This window comes from Lissotriton vulgaris, chromosome 9 (genome assembly GCF_964263255.1).
Source record: "Lissotriton vulgaris chromosome 9, aLisVul1.2, whole genome shotgun sequence".
NCBI lineage: Eukaryota > Metazoa > Chordata > Amphibia > Caudata > Salamandridae > Lissotriton > Lissotriton vulgaris.
The window spans coordinates 69,971,829-69,996,212 of record NC_141697.1 but is presented as its reverse complement, the minus strand read 5'-3'; the positions used below and the strand labels follow the sequence as shown (position 1 = coordinate 69,996,212).

At 46.6% G+C, this 24,384-nt stretch overlaps 1 protein-coding gene across 2 annotated transcripts in view; it reads left to right on the top strand.

The window, feature by feature from the left end:
• Window positions 1–24,384, top strand: part of LOC147689618 (exonuclease 3'-5' domain-containing protein 2-like) — a 91,856-nt gene that overhangs the window by 629 nt on the left and 66,843 nt on the right. For both annotated transcript variants that reach the window (XM_086937045.1, XM_086937044.1), the window contains exon 2: window positions 11,121–11,458. In XM_086937045.1, the coding sequence (XP_086793171.1) occupies window positions 11,144–11,458 (315 nt within the window). In that variant the 5' untranslated portion in view covers window positions 11,121–11,143. The remainder of the gene's footprint in view (window positions 1–11,120; window positions 11,459–24,384) is intronic.

The window sequence follows — 24,384 nt, the reverse complement described above, 5'->3', positions numbered from 1 at the left end:
TGTGCACTTTTTACTACCTCATGTATTTTTGGTTGCTCACAATTTTTACTACCTCATGTATTTTGTTTGCTCACAATTGTCACTATTACCTTTACTACCTCATGTATTTTTGGTTGCTCACAATTTTTACTACCTCATGTATTTTGTTTGCTCACAATTGTCACTATTACCTTATGTAACGTAACGTATGCTTTTGTAATCTGTTCATTTGTAATGTTTCTCATTATGTTTCATTTCTGTTCCTATTGTGAAGCGCTCTGACGCCTTCGGGTAAAGTCCGTGCTATATAAAAATGCATAAATAAATAAATAAGTAAGTAACAATTAAGCATTAAAAAGAACAGCCAGATCAGAGAGCTCACAAGGGCCAACATTACAAGTCAACGAAGGGGCAAACATTGTTTACCCCAAAGGATGTACGAAATAAAAGGATTTGACTTATTTAGGTCGAGCTGACCGGACTGTGCATGCGCTGTTTTTGCAATACATGTTGTGGGTCGGGGTTGGTGAAGAATTCCGCTCCATCAGCGGAGTTTTGCCTACTCTGTGCGGAGCTCCGGAAAAATCCGCAAAGCGGCGTTAAGTTGGCAAGCACTCGCGAGAAAAAATAGCGCGCAACACCTCCTCCCGACGAGATTTCTCAAGGTGGGTGGTAGTGGCAGGTCTCGGCCGCTCGATTTGAGAAATCTGCCACTCGCGTTGAGGAAGCTGCCACTCGGGTAGAATGTCTGCTTGAGCAGCAGAAAGCAGCAGCGCCCTCTGGCGTGACGCGTAGTGCTGTTGGTGCTGATTTTACAGCACAGGACAAACTCCTGACTCTAAAAATCAGTGCGAGCAGCGTGACTTAACAGACTGTGCAGCTGGTGGAACTCCACGAAGCGCGGCAGAGTTTTTCCAGCACTTCACAGAGTTCTGCGGAGTAAAACTCTACGTACTCCGTCCAGGCCTAGTTGTGGGCTTATCGAGAACATACAGTGGCTTGGAGCTCGTGCATTGCTTACCATTGGTTGACTTTACTGTCACCCTCATTTTCCTGCTTCTTATTTGAAGGCTTTTCCATCAAACTTGTTTGACCCTCACATGGAGCATTGCCTGTTTAAAATCGGTTCTGTTTTTTTGTAAGCAGTCCATGAGAGTGAATGTCTTTCCAGCTCTTTCCCTTGTGTGATTACCTTTCCCTGAACTTCCCTTGCCTGTTGCGTCTTCCCACATCTATATTGCTTGTCTCCACTTTACTTGGACGTCTGTGTGTAACTCCTCTGTCTATTCTACATTTCTTTCTCAACTTTTGTGCCCTCTCTCCTTCCCCACCCTCCATGTTGCTTCCCGCCACCTGCATCCTCTTTCTCTCACCCTTTGGTTCCCCTCCCCAGGGTGCTTTCCCACCCCCTTGTGTTGCTTCACCACCCCTTTGTGTTGCTTCCCCCACCCAGTTGCCTCACCACCACTGCTCAGCATTAAAAAAAGTTGTTTATTTTGTGGGTGCCCACGTTTGTTGCGTGTGCCTACAAAGTGGCGTGACCACCACATCATATCCACTTTTTAAAAATTGAGATATACTGCACAGCATCGTCGATGTTGTACAGCATGGCCATCGACTGTTGTAAAAGCCAGTAGGGGGCACAAGCAAGACCGGTTAGCTTCGTCAACGCTTGTTAAATATGGCAAGGCTGGAGGGAGGGGATTCCAGATCCTTGTTGCACTGTTAGAGAAGGCATGTTTCATGTAGTGTTCTTCCTTGAATGCCGGAGGTTCCATAAGAAGGGATTCAGCATTCCTTGATCTGTTTTCAGCAAGGTAGGAGGTTGAAGTGTTGTAACAAGCTTTATACGTGACGCATGCTCTCTTAAAATTGACTCTTGCTTTGATGTAAAGCCATTTTATGGTACGAAGGATGGTGTGAGGTGGGTCACAGTTCTTGCGCACTTTGACAAAGTGGATAGCTGCATGATGCACTACTCTCAGGGTTGCCAGTTGGTTTTTAGGGAGTTGGGGGAGGAGAGAATTCCATAGGCCAGTCTTCAAAGTACCAGGACCTGCACTACAGACTCCAAGTTCTGCTCAGGAATGAGCTGCCTGATGACCCAGAGCAATTGGGGCCTGTGGCAGATGCTCTTGACCATGGCTGAAATTTGCCCCTGAAGACGAAGACTGGTGTCATGGTTCCAGACAATTGTGGTTTTCCATAATACCTAGTTTGCAGTTAAGTGCAGAGAATGATTACTATGACTTTTGAATAGGAAGTAGAAATTCTATTTTTATTGTGCTGATTTTAAAGTGATGGTTTAGGAAGCTGGCTTTTTATGTAGTATACCAAAACAAGGTATACTATGTAGGAAGTCCAGACAACCCTTATTAGTTTACAGGGCTTAAATTAATAATCCCAAATGCTTTGTTTAGTGGTAGTGTGGGCGAGCAGTTTAGGCTTATCAGAGGGTAGAGTTAATGGATTTGTTGAAAACAGAAAGAGTCAATAAATAAGACGCGCTCAAGAAAAAACACAAGACACATTTAGAAAATAAATTTGTATTGTTATATTTATTTTAGCACCAAGAACTTCGTAATTAGGTAAGTACTTTTCGTAATAGCAATTTTTGCAGGTGAGTAAAAATGTACCCTTAAATGCGTTGTTACGTGGTAATGATTTCCTGTGTAAAAATAAAAGCCCTATACTGCATACGGATATTTGCAAACAATTCTCAATGGACCCCTTTAGGTCTCAAGGTGCTAGGGGGCCAAGGTCCAAAGTGCAACCAGCAGTTCGAGTTTACCTTCCCTGGACTGGTTGGTAGCCTTGTGCGCTACACCATCGGAAAAGATGGGGGCCACCTAGAAACAGACTGTAGAGGGGGACTTGGGGACAAGTCCGGGAGCTCTCAACGGGGGGAAGGAGAGCTCAGTTCGTTGGGGTCCTGTGAGCAGGGGAGTACCATCGTTGTCTTGAACCCAGGGAGCTCGGTGCAGAGGGTTTTGGTTGGCTGGTGCCCGTGTGTCAAAGGCACCCACAGTTCTCGGTTAGACCTGCCATGGGGCACAAAACAGGACAACTGAGCCACTCTCAGCGCTGGGCTCTGCGATGCTGACATCTCTCGTCGGCTGCTCGGTCTTTGCGGCATTGGAGTCCGTATTGGAGTCAAACAAGCTTTGGTTGCTGAAAGGGGTCCTTTAACCCGGGTATTGGTGCAGGGCAGCTCTGCTCAGTCCTGGCATCTTCTCACTTGGTGGGGAAACAGATCTGACCTCTTGGAGCACAGAGACCTCCTTTTGGGTGGCTGCTGCGTTGGTGGACCTGGTGGTCAGCAGAACGGTGAAACGTACGCTGCGGTCGTTGCCTGTAGGATGCAGGAAAGTGACTCCTCCAGTTCAAGGTAGGTGCTGATGGCTGGACGAAGTGCTGGAGGCTCTCCGAAGCTTTTGGAGGATGCACAGCTGCAGAACGAGTTGGGTTGTCGCAATTGGCGGTACAGGAGCAGGTAGCCAGGCAGGGTTTGGCGCCAAAGTCCACCAGCAGTCCGCAGTTCTCACTTATTCCGCTCTTCTTTGTCCTTTGAGTTTCTGGTGTCAACTCAATTTCAGGGCGTCACAGGAAGTGAAGGGTAGTAGCCAATGGGCTACTTACCCTTGGGGTCACTACACCCCTATATGACCACTTCCTGTGGGGAGTGGGCATAACCCTCTTTCAGAATTCCAAATTCCACCAAAGTCAAAATGGTGGAATGCTTCTTTCGTGAAGCACATCAGGCAGCCCACCTTAGGGGTGTGACTGGCCTGGTAGTGCACCACACCTTCTTGCATAAGTAATTTCCCAGTACACAAAGGGGGTCACTGTTCCTTGTAGAGGATGAAAGAGGAAGAAACGTTTTTTCATGTGCTACTCTATCTGTGGGGGACAGTGTGTCCTCATCATAATGCCGTCACACTCCCCAAAGGATGTCCTGCTTCATCAATTGTGCTTTGCTCCACGTAGGGCTGGCGTTGCAATGCCCTACGGGTCCCCGAGGGATCTCTTTATCGGAGATCTTTTGATGAGAAGCCGTTTGGGTGCGTGGATGTAAGTGGCAGTGAAGTCTAAAGTGGTGTGTTAAAAAATGACTGGAGGGAGAGTGGGTACTATTTATTAGGGTGATCCCTCTGTCTTTGTTAAAACAAAATGTGTAGTGCTGCTCTAGGGGATATTATGTCCCTCTGTAGCTGGGCATATGTCTCTAATGGACATATATAATGGTCAACATGTTTTGCGCTGTATGTGGCCTCAGAAGGAGAGCTACGTCCTTTCCTTCCCCTACCTTTCATAATATTATATATTTCTCTAATGTTTGTGAAACATGTTGTACAAATTAATTGCATAACTAACCATCACTGGCCAGGCCTCAAAGTTTGAGTATTTGTCATCAATCATAATTATACAATTATCAAAATTGCTTCATGATTCCGCGTTGGGACCTTTTCCATTCCTGCTATTCTCACTCACCTCACACCAGAGCACTTGCCTTTCACGTTCCCTTGGAGCAACCTTCTTTTCTCTTCCAAATGATAACCGAATTATATGTTTACCATTTGCAAATTTTGTGATTAATAAATATATGCCTTTTTTGAAAACTAATGGTTGCTGCATATCTAAAATATTTTTAACTAGTTTGGATTCTTGGTAACCGTGAGCTGACAATATGTATGCTCGAAATTGATACTGAATAATAACTGTACATATTAGGTATTTATGTGGATAGGTCCAGGACCACTGTTTTCTGTACGCTGCTCTTTTGTAGTCATCTCTGCTTGTGTTGTGGAGGTTCTGAAAAGTCTTGAATATCTCTTTCCTTGCATAGTTTAAGACCAGTGATTGGCTTACTCCAATATATTTATTAAAAGTGAGAGTTTTTAAATATGAACTTAGAAACATTCCTGCCCCTTCTCTGATGACAATGTTATTAGTGAACTAAAGAGACAAGTCGGGGGTCATCGGTACTCTCTATGTTGGCTAGATTTTTCGTTTACTTGGAGCAAAAGTTCTATTAACCCCTTCAGCGCTGGTGACCAAGCCAGCTCGTCATGGGCGTTACCTGCGCTACGCGGATGACGAGCTGGCTTTGTCACAAACAGTGCATTTTTCAAATTCCAGCACACAGTGGGAAAACGCGGTAGCGGTTAAATCAAACAGAAGTTTTTTGTACAGCAGACATGCTGAACTCACGTATTTGAAGATGTTCTCGTATGTGATAATATTCAAAAAGGTGACTGGGAATTAAAATATTTGCCTAGGATCACACAATTTGAGACAATTTTTTGAGTCAAGCGCATTAACTAGGTTGACTAGATTTTTCAAATCACCAGGCCTGCAGGTCTGGGAACATTGTTCTGATTTTTCGAGGCATGCCCCCTCATGATGAATTGGAATCCTATGGTGGCTGATGGCTTTTGCCTATAGGGTGGCTTGGGCTGGGCCTGCTGCTCGTTTTCGTTTCATTACATTGGGTGGCGTCCACCTGACCTAGTGTGGAGTGGTGCATTTTGGACCCCAGTGGTTGTTATGTAAGGCGAATTATTAGCGCCCTTGGCTGTCCTTGATTAGGGCTTCCTAGCACACCTAACAGAGACAGCAAGAGGGAGAACCAAGACTTCCAGCTCTAAAACAGCCAGGTTTTAAACTGTTTCTCAAATGGATGTCATTTGTGTTGTTACGAAGCCTTACCGAAAGTTTATTCCATAAACTAGGCCACTGAAAACAGAAGGAGCTACCTCCATGCCTAACTAACTTAAAGCATGGTATAGCTGCCAAGTTAAGCTCAGACGATCTCACACATCTGGTGGGACGATAGGGCTGGAGGATAGAATTGAGACCAGGAGGATGGAATTATTCAGAGCGTGCTGAAAAACACACTCCTTAAATTGAATGCGCTTCTCCACAGGGAGCCAGTGCAGAGTTGGAGACAGAATGAAATCCAAGCAGATGCCCTAGAAGCCTCGCAGCAGTATTTTGGATAATTGCAATCTATTCCTAGCATACTTGGTAATACCAAGATACATGATTTTGCAATAGTCTAAGCATGTAGTGATCAGAGCTTGAAAAATCGTCATCTGAATCGAACGGGAAAAGTTCCAGAGGATTTTCTTCAAGCTTCAGAGCAAACCAAAGCAGCAGGTAGTCACCGCCTTTATTTGAGGTGCAAATGACAGCTTATTATTACTTACCCAGACTCTTGTCAGCAGCTTTAGTACCGTACGTTGTCCTAATACTTGAGGCCACCAATGAGGTCCCGAACATAGAGAATGTTTGCCAACAGAACCTCCGTTTTCTTGGCATTTAGTTTTAGGCAGTTCAGATTCATTCATTGCGCCACTGAGGTCATTAATTGGAGAGAACCCTCCTCCCTCAGTCGAAGCTTACCCTCTACAAAGATATCATCACTCATTTGCTCTCTCCTATGACTTTCCTTTTCCATTTCCACTTGTTTCTTGAGGTAGCAGCGCTTTTCAGAGTCACTGGATGCCACAATGTTGTTGTTCTAACCAGTAGCTGTTATTTTTAGCACCACGTGCGCTGCCAACAAGTGGTGCACACTAGCTCCTGTGTTTTGAGCCATTACGGGCCAATATAGGGTTTTGCTGTGCCCTCCATCTGTAGATGGGAACAATAAAGGAGGAATAAAGGGTAAACAAGCTAGAGAGCCATGGGTCAGGATAATGGCCTTTTAAAAAAAGAAATATTTTTTAAGGTTCTGCAGCACAGCTGAGGATAAGTCCACAATCCTACAACACCTGGAAGGGTAGCTCTACATCGACTCCAGCTACCCTCGCCATATCATCCTGTGAAAAGTGGGAGTTCTCTTGTGTGTCTGTGGAGGCTCTCCATTCCTATGGCAGACATGCAGCTGGTCCTTCATGTTGTCTTGTCTCCAGGAGGGTAGGGGTTGTTTTTTGTCTGGTTCGAGTAGTTGACCAGGGCTGGACCAACACTGACATTCATTGACATTGATTCTGGGATAATAGCAGATGGTGTTTGATGTCACCTGAGAATAGAATTTACTTGCGTAATCTGCAGAAGAAATGCCCAATATGTGTTATGTTAGTAATGATCAGATTAATTGGAAGCTCAATATTAAGGAATTTATTTATTTAATGAGTTTTATATAGCGCTGGCTAGACCCGTAGGTATCAGAGCGCTTTACGTTCGGTTACACAATGTTACAGAAAATGCTAACAATTGCACATTACGTAAAAAATAAACAACACATTAATAGAGGAAAGAAAGGTGAGAGAAGTAGGGAGGAGGGGGGAGGAGTGTGAAGGGGGAGGATGAGGGAAAAGACTGCAGGAGAGACGAAGGGAAGTCTGCCCAAAGACCGTCTGGGTAGGTGACGACCGAGGAGGGAATCCACAGCCCGTCTTCCCTTTAGCTAAACAGGTAGCTCCGTCGGGCATCAGTCAAATAGCTAAGTCTTCACTGACGAGGGAAAGATCACATAAGAAAGTCCAGTGGATAAACGGGGTGGGAACTAGGAGAAAGGACGGGTGAGGGTAGGGATCAATAGCTGGAAAGAAGAGAAGAGTAGAGCTGTAGGGGGTAAAGTGAAGGGGGAAGAGTGAGATAAGGTCAGGAGAGACGCAGGAGAGTTTGCCCAAGGACCGGCTGGGTAGGTGATTGTCAAGGAGGGAATCCATAGTTCATCTCCCCTTTAGCTCGCGAGGTAGCTCCACCGGGCATCAGTCAAAATGGCTGGGTCTACGCTCAGAGGAATGAAACATATAATCTGGCCCACCAATTTTCCAAGATCTCCTCGCCAGGGGTGTTATGCATATTGTCTTTTTCAAAACTGAACAGAAATTGTGTGACGATTTATGGATTTGTCTTGACAATTAAGCTTTCTTTGACCATTTGTAGTGCTGACTAAAATATTATTCACTAGGGGCCAGATGTAGGTGGCCCAATAAGGGTCGGTAACGGCCGAAATTACCGAATTTCGGCCGTTACCGACCGGTATTGGGCATTTGGGATGTAGGTGGCCTAAATTGCATATTTGGTAATTAACCGATTCGGTATTTTAAGGAATCTGTAATTTACCGATTCCTTAAAATACCGAATCGGTAAATTACCAAATTTGCAATGTAGGGAGCACTCGAATGAGTGCTTTTCCCATATTAGGATTCGTTATATACCACCAACTATAAGTTGGTGGTAAATAAGGAATACCTTTGAAAATGCGAATCTGTGCATTTTCAACTGTGCCATGTGGCAGACATGCATGCCCTTAGGGCATGTATGTGTGCCACATCTGCCCCCAAGCATGATTCAGGAGTGCAACAGGGTGTCAAAGTGACACCCTGGCACCCTTGAATGTCTCCCCATTTTACTGAATCAGTATTTACCGATTCAGTAATTGCCATTCATTCCTATGGATGGCAATTACCGAATCAGTAAATACCGAATCTTACCGATTCGGTAATTTTTACCGAAAATTTATCTACATCCCATTTACCTATTCTTAAATACCGAATCGGTAAAATTCGGTATTTAAGAATAGGTACATTGGGATTACCTACATCTGGCCCTAAGTCCGTTTTGAATCATTTATAAAAATGTTGAAACATAAATACCATTGATCCGTTTCTCAGAAGCTTGATGCAAGCATCCTCCATAAGCGGAGACTTCAGTCATAACGAATTGGATTCATGAGACTTTCATTAGAGTTGAGAGGTTGTTTTTTAGTGAATATGGGAGAAAAAAATTCAATCAGTTAGTGGTAAGATCTTGAGCAGAAATTAATAAAGGGGCCTATTAACGCTTGCTCTGTTATGATATGTGGCTTCATAATGGACTAAAGAAAGGGGCATTCTAGTGTTCCTTCTTTTTAAATTGTATATTTGCTACGCCTGGTACTTTTCTCTTACAGAACACATCTGCCTGTTTTAAAAATTACCTGTGTAAAATTGATTTGACAGCAGTAAGGTTACAAGATGCATCACATCCTTATATTCAGCCACTGTTAAATAATCCTAAAATAAACTATTCAAAAACTAGTGTTCTAGAAGATGCGTTTGACAAGCATGTGGGTTTGATGTGGAAGAATTAAGGTAATTGTTCATTTTGGGGTGGGCATGCGTTGCCTGTTTCTACATAGATTGTCTTACTTCATTGTTTCAGTAGGTTTAAATGCAGATATCATGCCCTTGCTTTACAGCCAGGGAGTGAATTGCACTGTATGTAAATTGTGTAGTCTTAGAGGCAATTACTAGTCGAAACGATCAGACTTCTCAAGAGAGACAAAATGCTAGAATGCTGACACTATTTCTGAGGAAGTCAAAATTTGCTCAACCAAGGTGAGCAGAAGTATCCGTAGTTGGTACAGAATGATTTGCAAGCTGCTATCTGATTTTGCTTAATGAAAGTCACTCTAAATACAATTTTTGCCGGCATTATAATGAGGAATGGTTAATAAGCGATGCATTCACATTTCTGATCTTTGAGAATTTGTTGTCGATTCTGAATGATTTGAGGGTAGATTTTGTTATGGCTCAATTGTCTCCGAAAAAAGCAGTTAATGCAATTGGTGATCTAACACAATTAAGAAATTAATTTTAGACCGCAAGTATGAAGCTGCAGGGGTGGGAAGAGCCTGAACTAAGCACATTTTAGTTCTAGCATTTAGCAACAGTATTCCCTATGGTTGTCCTTACCAACAGCAAGGAGGAAATCCATGCTCTTGAAATCCTCACAAGAATCTGTGTGTGATGACGAGTGTGTGGCTGAAAATACCCCGGCAGGGAAGATGCTGTAGACGTCCAGTGAGCTCTTTAAGGCAAGAGAACACATTTCATTCTTATGCCTTGAATTTCTCTAGCTTAAACCTTGTTCTGACCTCTCACAAATTGATTAAGCTAAAAGAAATGTATTTTGGGTAGGGGTGTTAATGAATTTTGGGATTTGGAGAATGATAATAGCACAAGGATGACAATTTAATCAAGATCCATGTTCCGAATTGTTATATACGGTACAAAAGGGGGTGGTGATGGACGGAGCATCTGAATCAATCAAACACTCACACTCAGTCAAAAGATCTGGGTTTAATCCATCACCGTTCTTTAGCCCACTCTGCCACCCCAGTTCAGACATGGCTATATGCAAATCATTGGCTGAAGACGGCTGGAATGCCAGAAACCGGTCCTCGGAAGCTTGTTTCCGGTCCAGGGAAGGCATGGCTTGGCAGTTCGGGCTGGACTGTTCCCATGAGGCACAGGGTCAGACTGATTTGCATGTAGCCATGTCTGAACTGGGGTGGTGGAGTGGGCTAAAGAACGGTGATGGATCAAACCCAGATCTTTTGACTGGGTGTGAGTGTTTGATTGGTTCAGATGCTCCGTCCATCACCACCCCCTTTTGTACCGCTTTGGCCGCCATAAGTGTGGCAGGGTATGCTCAGACGTGAGTCCCTTGCTCACTTTGCCACTGGATTTAAGCAAGCCTGGCTGAAGACGGCTGGAATGCCAGAAACCGGTCCTCGGAAGCTTGTTTCCGGTCCAGGGAAGGCATGGCTTGGCAGTTCGGGCTGGACTGTTCCCATGAGGCACAGGGTCAGACTGATTTGCATATAGCCATGTCTGAATTGGGGTGGCAGAGTGGGCTAAAGAACGGTGATGGATCAAACCCAGATCTTTTGACTGGGTGTGAGTGTTTGATTGGTTCAGATGCTCCGTCCATCACCACCCCCTTTTGTACCGAATTGTTATATACAACAGGCTACCTACTCAGTAGAAGTGTACTCGCGGTAATAAAGTAATGAGAGACATGTTATGGGGAGATGCTTCAGAACTATCGATGGAACACACATTTTTGTACAGAAAAGGTTCTTAATGAAAGAACTGACTTTGCAGCAAGTGTGGCACAGACCAAAAAAGGGGTCAACGTTAAACTTGAAAATATCTGGGGCAGGAAAGTGGGAAGCATTGGTTACAATGTAAGATCAGATACAATTTGTCAAGACTCTGAAGGAGATTGGGCTTTGGCACTTACTTTTTAGAGCTCTCTTGTGGCATATATAGTTTTTTATTAATTACAATAAAATGACATTAGGTGTTATTGAAGTGCAATAGGTCTAACTTTACATAATTTCAAATGTTCTTCTCCAGTGTTTAGGTAGCGGTGTAAGGAAATGCCCAAGCAAGCAACAGTTACATTGACCGCTGCTACTTTGGTTGGAGTTGCTGTTGGTTGCGTTGTCTTGTGGAAGGTATCCAAGCGCCGAAAAGAGCGGATTAGCCACAATACTAACCATCGGGTCACGGTTCAAGGGCCGGACGACGGGAAACAGATTGCAGCAGAAGACCTCTCAGCAGTTTCCTTACTGGAGAGGATTCTCGGTTTTCAGCCCGTCATCGTTTCTCAGGAGGCGCAATGGGAGCAGGTCTGGCCTTTTCTGCAGCAGGAACTGGAGGAGGTCGCTGTCCTCGGTATGGACTGTGAGTGGGTAAGTTGGACTATATACAGTTTTGCAAGTCTGCTGGTTGTCTACTGTAAATGCCTTCTTGATTTTTCTTTTAGTTCTTTCAAACGTGCACTCGATGACAGTCCGTACCAAAAAGGTGTTGGAACAGTGCATCGCAATTATGACGATGGAATAGTGTAGTTCTGAAGGTGTGTCATTGAGTGCATACCGTGATAACCAAGCCTTTAAGTACTCGCAAATTACATACACATGTGTCATAAGTATTCTTCAGATTATGAAACCTTAGGGGTTGTTAGGGGTGTTGGAGGGTGCCATGCCACCTTCGAAGTTTGATCTTTGTAATGTTCTCAGCACAATGTGTGGTGCTAGGCCTGCCAGTATCTGTGTTCAAGTTATTTGGGCAACGTTTCTGTAAATGAAAAGCTTTGGATTTGATGGGGTATTCTGTAATATATGAATATATTTATTTATTTATTTATAAAGTTTTATATAGCGCGAACTTGATCCCAAAGGATATCAGAGCGCTTTACAATTTGAAGCAAAGGTAGCAAATCAAAACATGAGTCTAACATGGGGAATCTAATAGGCATTGAATCAAATAGTACACACATAGCAGCTCATTTATAAACCTGAAGTGAACGAGTAGGAATGGGCTATACGATGGAGCATAGAGACATAAGGGGAGTACGTACAATAATCATATACAGGTATAATAATAACCACTACCAGAATAATCAAAACATGAGTCAGATGGGGAGTCTAATAGGCATTGAATCAAATGTTGAACATCTAACAGGTCATTTATACACCTAGGTGAACGAAGAATGGGCTAGACGATGGAGCATAATGACTTGGGGGAGTAAATTCAATAATCATGTACAAGAATAATAACCGATACTATAGTATGTCCGATGTGCTTAGAACAAACAATTGCCCCTCATGTAATAGGCAGGCAATCTGCAGTCTGAGCTACCACTTCATATGGACCAAAGTCAGTGGACACAAGAATCCAGCAGATGGTACCATCACGCTTCTGCAGTATGGTGTACACCTAAATGAAACTCACAAAAATCGATATGCATGGAAGAAATGACATCACGAATCATGCCCTCATAAAGTCATGGGTCAAGTTGCTTGACCATGCATTGCTCCTTGCCTTGCACAACTGTGCATTGCTAAACCCTTATAAGGGTGCAATAGGTACAATTATACAAGGAGAGCACACAACTGATAGATATAAATGTTTAAGTCAATGTAAACCACTGGTAAGGTCTCTGGGTACATTCCATGCCATTGTTTTTGCCTTTCCATCATCACTCGTGCCATCAGGCTACACAGGCGGCATGAATATCGAGATCTCCAAGCTGTATGGACCACAGCTGCAGCTCATAGCCGAGGCCCAAAAAGTCAAAACGTGTAAGCTGTTTCCTGTGATACATTCAGAGGAAACATGGGCTTCGCAGCAGATGAGGGTGAACTGTGATTTTTCCAGAACCGGACGAGGCAAACTATATTTATATAGTAAAGTCTTGTATACAATGGCAGACACAGGCAACAAACAATACAACAACGGCATATGACCAGAATAATTAGGGGTGGGTCACATTAATTCATGCAATCCCACCCATCCAATCGGGGAGAACCATTTAGGGTTAGCTAGGACAAAACGATTTGCTATTGTGTAGCTGGCCTTTGTAAAGGATTCTTTTGTCTTTCGGGGTCTAAAGCCTCACACAGAGGAATAGATTTGTTGACTGAACTTACGTAACTGTAGAAGAGGAAACACTATCATGGTTCTCTATTCCGACAGATTGTTATTGCCTATCACTAGAAATAAACATTTGATGCAATGCATCTAATTTAGAGTAGTTCGTTCAAACTACATACTGCTACATCAAATAAAAAATCACAATAAGCAAGCACCGAGCCACTTAGATTCCAAAACATAAATAATTGGAAATTCAAAATAATTTAGGTCTTTTTCTGTGAAAAGTCTCGAGTAGGGAAAATACTCCTTAAGAACGTAAAACTGGTTCCCATCTGTTATAAAGGCAGGAAAATTAAAGGAATGCTAAATATTCCTCTTCTGGACCTAATACGACTCCTCATAGGCAGGGGTAATGCAGTGATTTTGTATATTGCCACTCTTACCATTGGCAACAACTTGAGGCTCCCCAATACAATACAGATGCATTTATAAAGCGCGCTACATACCCGTGAGGGTCTCAAGGCGCTGGGGGTGGGAGGGGAGGGGGCTGCTACTGATCGAAGAGCCAGGTCTTGAGGAGTCTTCTGAAGGCTGAGAGGTCCTGGGTCTGTCGTAGGTTGGTGGGGATAGCGTTCCAGGTCTTGGCGGCGAGGAAGGCGAACGATCTGCCGCCGGCGGTGGTTTTTCGTGTGCGAGGTACTGTGGCGTTGGCGAGGTTGGCGGAGCAGAGGTTGCGGGTGGGGGTGTGGAAGTTGAGTCGGCGGTTGAGGTAGACTGGTCCGGCGTTGTGGAGGGCCTTGTGTGCGTGGATGAGGAATTTGAAGGTGATCCTCTTGTTGACGGGGAGCCAGTGCAGGTCTCTCAGGTGTGTTGTGATGTGGTTGCGTCGCGGGATGTCGAGGATCAGCCGTGCCGAGGCGTTCTGGATGTGTTTCAGCCGCTTCAGGAGCTTGGTTTTTGTTCCTGCATAGAGGGCGTTCCCGTAGTCCAGTCTGCTGGTGATGAGGGCATGAGTGACGGTCTTTCTGGTGACGGGGGGGGGGGGATCCATTTGAAGATTCTGCGGAGCATACGGAGGGTGTTGAAGCAGGATGCGGAAACTGCGTTGACTTGCTTGGTCATGGAGAGGGTGGAGTCTAGGATGATCCCCAGGTTGCGTGCGTTGTTGGTGGGTCTTGGGGCTGCTCCTAGTGAGGTAGGCCACCAGGAGTCGTCCCAGGCGGAGGGGGTGGAGCCGATGATGAGGACCTCCGTTTTGTCTGAGTTCAGCTTCAGTCTGCTGTGCTTCATCCATTCGGCGACGGCCTTCATTCCTCTGTGAAGGTTGGCTTTGGCGGTGTGGGGGTCTCCGGTGAGGGATATGATCAGCTGGGTGTCGTCGGCGTAGGAGATGATGTTGAGGCTGTGTTGTCGTGCGACGTGGGCGAGTGGTGCCATGTAGATGTTGAACAGCGTCGGGCTGTCGGAGGATCCCTGTGGGACGCCGCAGATGATCTCGGTGGTTTTGGAGCGAAAGGGATGGAGGCGGACGCTCTGGGTTCTGCCGGTGAGGAAGGATGCGGTCCAGGCCAGGGCCTTCTCTTGGATTCCGGCGTCATCGAGGCGTGCTGCTAGAGTGCGGTGGCAGACCATGTCAAAGGCTGCTGATAAGTCTAGAAGGATGAGGGCGGCTGTTTCTCTTTTGTCCATCAGGATCCTGATGTCGTCGGTGGCGGCGATGAGGGAGGTCTCGGTGCTGTGGTTGCTGCGGAAGCCTGACTGAGATAGGTCCAGTAAATTGTTGTCTTAGAGGTAGCGGGTGAGCTGTCTGACTATCTTCTCCGTGACTTTCGCCAAGAAGGGGAACAGGGAGATGAGCCGTAAGTTCTTGATGTCCTTGGGGTCCGCCTTGGGTTTCTTTAGTAGGGCGTTGATCTCGGCATGCTTCCAGCTCTCCGGGAAGGTTGCTGTCTCGAAGGAGGAGTTGATTATTTTCCGGAGCTGAAGTGCGCTGGTTGTGCTGGCTTTGTTGAAGACGTGGTGGGGGCATGGGTCAGATGGGGATCCGGAGTGTATGGAGTTCATGGTCTTGATGGTGTCTTCGTCGCTGACGTTGGTCCAGGTGGTCGGGCGGCTGGTGCGGGTTGAGGTCACAGGGCTGTTTGTCTCGCCGGTGGGTGTGGGGATGTCGGAGTTGATGGTGTCGGAGTTGAAGCTATCATGGATGTCGATGATCTTGTGGTGAAAGAAGGTAGCCAGTGAGTCGCATAGGTCCTGTGAAGGTGGGATGTCATTGGTGTTGGATCTGGGGTTGGAGAGTTCTGTCACGATGCTGAAGAAGATGCTTGTTTCCAACTTCTTTCATAAGAGGTCCCGATTATCTGGCTGTGTGTGATCCTCTTATATAGCCCATTTCCCCATGTATTTGAAATGGCTATATTTTACTTTAAGGGACATTGGAACTTAGGGCCAGATGTACGACCTGCAAAATAGCGCATCGCAAATTGCGAGCCATTTGCGACTCGCAGTTTGCGAGGCGCTATTTTGCATGTACAAAAGTATGTTTAACACTGTTTGCGATTCCCAATGGGCTTGCAAATTGCGAGGCTCATGAATATTAATGAGCCTCTCGCCATTTGCGAGCCCATTGGGAATGACAGGCCCTCCCAGGGATGGTGGCCTGCTGGGCTCAGCAGACCACCATGTCTGGGACTAGTTTTTAATAAAGCAGTTTCTTTTTTAAATGGAGCCCGTTTTCCTTAAAGTAAAATGCAATGCATTTAAAAAAGAAAAATTTTACTTTTCAGTTTAATTTTTTAAGTGCAGGCAGTGGTCTTAGGGACCACTGCCTGCTCTTAAAAATATTTTCCAAAATACTCACAAAGGGGAAGGGGTCCCCTGGGGATCCCTTCCCCTTTGCGAGTGGTTTACCACCTACTTGAAGTAGTACTTGAAGTCAAATGTGGTTGCAAAATACTAGTACATAGCATGCTATTTTGCGTGTCACTGACTTGCAAAATAGCATTTGTACATGCTATTACCCGTTTTGGTGGCCGCAAACGGGAGGTTCTCCCATTTGCAGCCGCAAAAAAGGGGCATACATCTGGCCCCTAGTTCTCTGGGATCCATCCTCCCTTTTGGAATATTAATGATTTCTTCTGAGTAGTTCTTATATCGAATAATTGCTTTAGCCTGGCCAAAACGTTTTCTTGGTCTGCTATATTTTTTAAGCTTTGACATTAGTAGACATAGCAGGCTGGCGACAAGAACAAGCAGCATATCTCTCTGATACATTGCAATTTTGGTACATGAAGCACAAGTATACAAGATACTGTAGCTTACCATCCATTTGAAAGGGAACTAACTGGTACCCTAAGATTGTCGGTTTCGGCTTGTGCTTCGTTCTGTAGGCTGCAAAGGGGTGTGTACTAGCTCATATTAAGTTGTCACAATCATTCTGTTATCTGCTGCTGCTTACAGTGTCCCTGCGGCTTACTGTCTCCCTGCTTGTCTCAGTAGGATAAGAGAAGCCCAATAGGTGGTAACGTACAGAGTGTCTGCAACAAACGTGGAAGGCTGAGAATGGGATTGCGTTATAAAATGGGGAAGGAGTAAGCGGGGGCAGGAAGGAGGGAGGGTGTGGGTGGACATGAGGGATGGTGGTAGAATGATGCTAAACACAATTGGGGTTTTTATGGCACGGAGAATGTCACGGGGGGCGGGCCCCGGGCATGGGAACAGCCACTGGTAGGGGAGCAGTATGACCTCTGGCATATTTCAATGCAACAAGGGGGAAGAGGGTAATGTCAGGGTATTAGGAGTGAGGTTGAGTTAGCAGCCAAGAAGGTATAGTTCAGTATGAAGACAATGGCTAGTGTGGCTGTAGGTCCCCGGAGGTATCCGGAACCTAGGAGCCGTGAAGTTTGGGATGGTGAGGGTGGGGAGTTCTCTTCAGCTAATTCCTTGAATTGGATAAACATAGTGTCCCAGGCTGTGGCTATATACCACCATTCTGGGTCTGCTAGATATATACAATGTCATCTTCATATAATGAATTTCTTTCATCGCAGACCCATGAGGGTCTTTTTCGTATCGCTTTGGCTAGGAGTTCTGTGGTGATGGCGAACCGTTTCAGGGATAATAGGGCATCTTTGATGATTCCCTCAGGATATTGGTATGTTCCTCGCCTGAGTCCCATTGATCCATACCCTAGCCATAGTTTGTTTTGTAGAGCAATATACCTCAGGCCTGGAATTTCATTCAGGATCAGGAATGGCCATTCTATGGAACAAATGCTTTATTGGTGTCCAATGACGCCACAGTATTCTGCTCCTCGCTCTGTTATTTCTTTACTTGACATAATTGGTTATTATTTTCACCAGGATTTCAGCAGTGATGTTGAGTGATTAAGGTATGCATACGTCTGTAGGCCCTGTTTTTGAATCGTTGCTAGTGTGTCAGTTCCTAAGTCTGCTGACAGCACCCTCTCAAAACATGTCATCTAATGGCTTAATTATTGACAATTTCTTTTTTAGGTCTCTTCCTTGAGACCTATTGTCGTTGAAATGCCTCTCAAGGGAGACAGATCGGGGCACGCGCGGCGATTGGGGTCTGAGGACGCGCACGTCCAGCCCGGCGCCGTGCACATCTCCTAAACACATTCACAACAAGTCAGCTTCTCGCAATCGTGCGCACACTCATACAGCCACACTCATGCATGCACACACACACACATACACGCGCATGCACACACACCCCCCTACAACTAAGTAGTCGCACTGGCGGCTGCCGAGTGAGGAGCTCCCGGGTTGGGGATATCCCCCTATTTACCCCAACATCCACCCCCAAACCACTAAAGTCTATTTCCTAGTGTCTTACCGGCCGGAATCAAACTCCTAAGTTCCGACGTCCATTACCTCGACTGCCTCTCCGTTCTTCAGCAGGCTAGAGCCCTCCGACTCTGATGTTCGGCGAATCCACCACCTCCAGGTGGATCGAAACTACGTCTCCCTCCTCTACAACAAAGACACCATTTGTTCCTGGAAGTAGGGACACTCGAGCTGCCGGTGTGCTATCGAGCACTGTACCCTATGGAGCGCTGTACCCCCCCCCCCTGTTTTGCGCATGCGCAAGAATGGTGCGCATGCGCACATTACGATATGACGTAGCACCACGCCCACCATCATTTCGTGTACCATGCCCTGGCATTGTGCGCTGCGGGTGCTGCTGCGCCGCAGTTCTGCAGAGCTCGCCTCGTGCCCGATGGAAAGTGGCGCTTGAGGCGGAGGGCGTGGACGAGCAGGAAGGAAGGGGCTTCGCGAACCGAGCCAAGAGAGCGAATCACCAGGGGCAGTGCGTGGCCTGGGGCGGCGGTGACGCCAGTCCCTATCCTCTTTTTATACAATTTGTCCTCCGGGGAGAAGGCTCCAGTGTCGCCCAATATGCAGTGCGGCAGCGGCTGCCCTGGGGACGCTCTGGCGGTCCTCGTCGCTGCTGCCTGCTCTGTTGCTGCTGCTTTCAGGAGGGCTCAGACAGACAGACAGACACCCAGCAGCATAGAGGCTCGCATGGCAGTATCGTTCATGCTCACCAACCATTATCACCCTCGTCCCCCTCAAGCACTAGACAACCTCAGGCCTCGTTGGGCAGCGCCCGACTCCAGCACCGGCATGTGACCTGCTTCGTTTCAGAGGCAGCTCCTTGGGAGTACAGTATTTACTGCGCGCGATGGCTGCATAAGCAAGAAAGCAAGCTGCAACCTCAGCAGAGTAGATGTAAATGCTAGACAGCAAGAGCACGTTCTCCCAGCACATACGATCTGTTAATGTTGTTGCGTTGTCGTTTCTATTTTACCTCCCAAGATAAACATACTGGAAGTGTAAACCAACTGTTCTACAACTGTGCGCTCAGTAGAAAGCAAGCCTATGTGTGCACAGTTCTTACAACAAAAGGCGTAGCACAATTATCACTTGGTCTGTCGTTATTGCACAGTCTAAGTCCTCTTAGCATTACTGCTAGTTTGAGCACAGTGTCTGTAATGTAAACGTACATTTCTGTGACAAGTAAACAAACATTTTCAATTAAGTAGTGATTCCGTCCTGTTTGACTAACCGTTTACACACTCATCTTTTGTGCAGCAGACAAAAGTTCTTCCGCCAGTCAATGCTTTGGGGGTATTAACACTACCAAGACAAAATTATTCTCGTACAAATTCTTCAATAGCAGACAGAAGATGACTAGACCAAATGGCAGAAAGATGACCAGTTAACAATAACCAATCATACTAGACTGACCTCCAACCTTGGGTTCCGGAGCAGTGTGCTGCCTGGCGTAAAGTGCTTCAATGCCTCGTCAGCGCTAGTAAGCATGATATATTACAGTTATAAAACGACAGGAGGTGGATTTGTGTCTCACACGTAGCAATTTTAATAACTTGTGTAAGCAACAAGCACCTGTGATTAAACTCTGCAAATTGTGCAGCAGATTGTAGATTATGTGACAGACGCAGCGAGTTCACATTTACGGAGAAATTGCAATGACAGTGGAATCAGTGCATCATTTTAGTTGATGGGCCCCACCAGGCACCCATTTTTGGGGACCAAGCACGTATGTTCACTCATCAAACATTTACTGACCGTAAAAAAGAAAAAAACGCACAAAAGTAAAGGAAGGAGGAAGAAAAAGTCAAAAAAACGTCAACAATGGAGAAAGCATTAACCTGCATGAGTGAGATAAAGAGGCAGATGGTGTCTGGTGGTGGATTAAAGAGGCCTGAGGTGGATTCCAGACAATGCAGCCTTGGTATTTGAAAGGCCAACGTTTAATAGGGCTGGACTTGGGCTTCCAAGGCGAGCTTTAGACATGTGCACTCATTCATTTATAAACTAAGCACTGAGTGGAATCACAATTTTTTTAGAAGCACTGACCATAATAAATAGTTATGTTGCACCTCCTCACAGAGGTAGTGAAGTATATAAATAATAGATCCCTTTCAAAAATACATTTGTGAATATATTTTCCAATAGCTAGTACACTTAACAAGAAACTTTGCATAGTGAAAATAAAAAAAAAATACCAGTAGGGGGTACAGAGCTCTATGGGGGTACAGCGCTCCTCGGAACACCTGTACTGAATAATGAACAGGATTGCTCTCCTTGTTTAAGAATAGTGCACAGCTTCGCGCAATGCATGCCGGTCTCAAGTCGGGCCAGTGACAGCGAGGACGCCACGCCTATGAAAACTTGTGTTTTTACTTTCACTTTCTTTGACTAGCGTTGCTCTCTCTCGCCTATTCGCTGCGAAGCTGTGCACTGTTCTTAGAGTCCTCACCTCTCTAGCTTACGAGGCTAGGATGTAAACGCGCCCTGGCACTGCGACTAGTCATCAGCTGCCCCTGTCTTTTCGTGGCCCGCATGAGCCTGGATTGCCCCGCGTGGTACATTGGCTGAGTCAGGAGAATGGCCACCGGCTTCTTGTTCGGGGCCGGTACCGCCACCGCCACCCTGGGGGCGACCACAGGAGGCACCTCCACAGGTGGAGGGGGCTTCTCATTCGGAGCGGTGGCGCCAAGGTAAGGAGATTCGTTGAGTCTGCCCTATTTGTCTGTCTTTCGAAGTTAGATAACACGAGGCTATTCAACACCAGTGCTGAAGTTCTCGCTCCTTTTTATATGTGCCCCCACCCTTGTTGTAGCCACCATCTTCGAGAATTGCAGAGGATGGCTATATGTGTTTTATTAAGCTGTAACCTGAAACTTCTTTCTCTTTGTTGCACAGTCTGTGCGCCTAGTTTAACTCTTGTTGCAGTCTGCCTGGCCAGTGTGTATTTATCATTTGCACTACGTTCTGCCTGATGTGTATTTTTACCTCTTGTTCCCTAATGTGCCCGGCGAGTGTATTTTTACCACTACCTGCTTATTTTGCTTGGCTACTGTATTTTTTCTCTATGCTTCACTGTCTACACACCTATTGTATTATTAACCTTGCTACACAGTCTTCCTGGCTAGTGTGTTTTTACCTCCTGCTGCACATTCTGCCTGGCTAATGTATATGTATCATTTGATGTGTATTCTTCCTGGTTAGTGTATATTGCCATTTGCTGCCTATTCCGCCTGGCTAGTGTAATTGTATCCCTTGCTGCACATCCTGCCTGGTTAGTGCATAGCTTCCATTTTCTGAACATTCAGCCTGGTCAGTGTATGTTTACCTCCTGCTGCACATCCTGTCTATCTAGTGTATATCTATAATTTGCTTCACATTTTGCTTGGCTAGTGTAATTATACCTCTTGCTGCACAGTCTGTCTCGCTATTGTATTTTTACTTCCTGCTGCACATTCTGCCTGGCTAGTGTATTTTTACTTCCCGCTGCACATTCTGCCTGGCTAGTGTATATCTACCTTGTGCTGCACGTTCTTCCTGGCTAGCATATATTTGACATTTGCTGTATACATGGCCTACGTATTTTCTTGCCTATGTTCCCTGGTTGTGATAGTTTTTCTTGCCTATGTTCCCTGGTTGTGCTTGCTTTTCTAGCCTCTCTTCCCTGGTTGTGATCGTTTTTTCTTGCCTCTCTTCCCTGGTTGTGATCGTTTTTCTTGCCTCTCTTCCCTGGTTGTGATCGTTTTTTCTTGCCTCGGTTTACTGGGCAGAGGTGGGCGTGTGGTGAGGGGCAGTGGGTGCCGAGGGCACGGACGCCAGGGCACCGGCTGACCTGTGGCTCTGTGTGTGTGTGTGTGTGGCTCTGTGTGTGTGTGTCTGTGTGTGTGTGTGTGGCTCTGTGTGTATGTGGCTCTGTGTGTGTGTGTGGCTCTGTGTGTGTGTGGCTCTGTGTGTGTGTGGCTCTGTGTGTGTGGCTCTGTGTGTGGCTCTGTGTGTGTGTATGTGTCTCTGTGTGTGTCTGTGTCTCTGTGTGTGTGTGTGGCTCTGTGTGTGTTTGTGGCTCTGTGTGTGTGTGTGGCTCTGTGTGTGTGTGGCTCTGTGTGTGTGTGGCTCTGTGTGTGTGTGGCTCTGTGTGTGTGTGTCTCTGTGTGTGTGTGTGTGTGTCTCTGTGTGTGTGTGTGTGTGTGTGGGGGGCTCTGTGTGTGTGTGTGTGTGTATGGCTCTGTGTGTGTGGGGCTCTGTGTGTGTGGGGCTCTGTGTGTGTGGGGCTATGTGTGTGTGGGGCTCTGTGTGTGGGGGGCTCTGTGTGTGTGTGGGGCTATGTGTGTGTGTGTGTGTGTGTTGGGCTCTGTGTGTGTGTGGGCTCTGTGTGTGTGGGGCTCTGTGTCTGCTAATACACTCGACTACTCTCTAATGCTCACCTATTGCCATTGTAAATGACAATACCATTTATTTATGTTTAAAAAAAAAAAATGAAAAGAATGCCATTTGCAATGCCAATAGCTCTAACTTTAACAAAGACGAGACCATTGCATTGTAAATGCTTGTTAATCCATCTGGAGTATGTTGAGGCCAAGAATTTTCACACTTGTAACTTATAACTGTGTCTTTACGATCTCAATTATTACCCTAAGTAATTTCTTCCTCTAGACTGAGATTGTACTCGAGATAATCGTGGGTGCTGGTGATGGTGACTTTGTAAACGATGCAGATAATTTTGAAGATGGTGGTGGGGGCAGGCATCAATCTATCAATCAGGGGTTTATAAAGGGCGCTACTCACCCGTGAGGGTTTCAAGGTGCTGGGGATAGAGGGGGGGGGGGGGTGCAGCTCCAGCTCAGTCGAAGAGCCAGGTCTTGAGGTTCTTCCTGAAGGTGTGCAGGTTCGGGGATCGTCTGATGTTTGCTGGGAGCTCGTTCCACGTCTTGGCTGCATTGTAGGTGAAGGGACGTCCATCAGCTCTGTTTCTGTGGATGCGGAGGGGTCTCTGCCCGGGCGAGTTCGGTGTAGTGGAGGTTCCTATTGGGTATGTGGAAGGAGACTCTCTTGTTGAGGTATTTGGGTCCGATGTTTTGGAGGGATTTGTAGGCATGGGTGAGAAGTTTAAAGGTTACTCCTTTCTCGACGTGGAGCCAGTGGAGGTCTCGTAGGTGTTGGGTCATGTGTTCGTGTCATGGTGTCCCAAGGACGAGTCTGGCTGCGGCGTTCTGGATGGTGTGGAGTTTGTGTAGCAGAGTTCTGTTGATTCCAGCGTAGAGGGTGTTGCCGTAGTCTAATCTGCTGGTTATGAGTGTATGGGTGATGCTCTTTCTGCATTCGGGGGGTATCCATTGAAGGTCTTTCGGAGGATGCGAAGGCAGTTGGTGGAGGCGACGGAGTTGATCTGGCGGGCCATGTTGAGGGAGGAGTCCAGGGTGATGCTGAGGTTCCTTGTATGGTCTGTAGGGGTGGGTGGACTCCAGAGGGCGGAGCGCCACCTGGTGTTGTCCCAGGCAGAGTTGGAGGGTCCTAGGATGAGGACCTCAGTCTTCTCCGAGTTGAGCTTCAGGCAGCTATCTTTCATCCATGACACAACGTCCTTCATTCCTTCCTGGAAGCTGAGTCTGATGTCTTCGGGGTTCTTCGTGAGGGAGAGGATGAGCTGGGTGTCGTCGGCATATGAGACTATGCTGAGCCAATGCTGTCTGACAATGGCGGCGACTGGGGCCATGTAGATGTTGAAGAGCCTGGGGCTGAACGATGATCCTTGGGGTACTCCGCAGTTGATATCTTTTGGTTCGGAGAGGAAGGGAGGGAGTCTGATCCTCTAGGTTCTGCTGGAGAGGAAGGATCGGATCCAGTTGAGGGCGGGTCCTCGTATACCAGCGTCGTGAAGTCTGGCTGCGAGCGTGCGAAGCGAGACTGTGTCGAAGGCTGCGGAGAGGTCTAGTAGGATGAAGGCCGCAGTGTGTCCCTGGTCGAGTAGCATGCGGATGTCATCCGTGGCGGTGAGGAGGGCAGTGTCTGTGCTGTGGTTGCTACCGAATCTGGACTTGGAGGAGTCTAGGTTGGAGTTCTCCTCGATGAAGGCGGTCATCTGTGTGTTTACAAGCCTCTCAGTCACCTTGGCAGCGAAGGGGAGCAGGGAGATGGGCCGGTAGTCTTTCAGGTCCGTCGGGTCAGCCGTGTGTTTCTTGAGGAGGGGCTTGACTTCCGCCCGCTTCCAGTCATCTGGGAAGATGCTGGATTCGAGGGAGGTGTGGATGGTCCTTCCTCGTTCGGGTGCGAAAGCTGCGGTGACCCTGTGGTAGATGTGCGGAGGGCAGGGGTCCGTGGGGACTCCAGAGTGGGTGTTGTTCATGGTCGCGGTGATGTTTCCACAGTGGCAGGATTCCAGGGAGTGC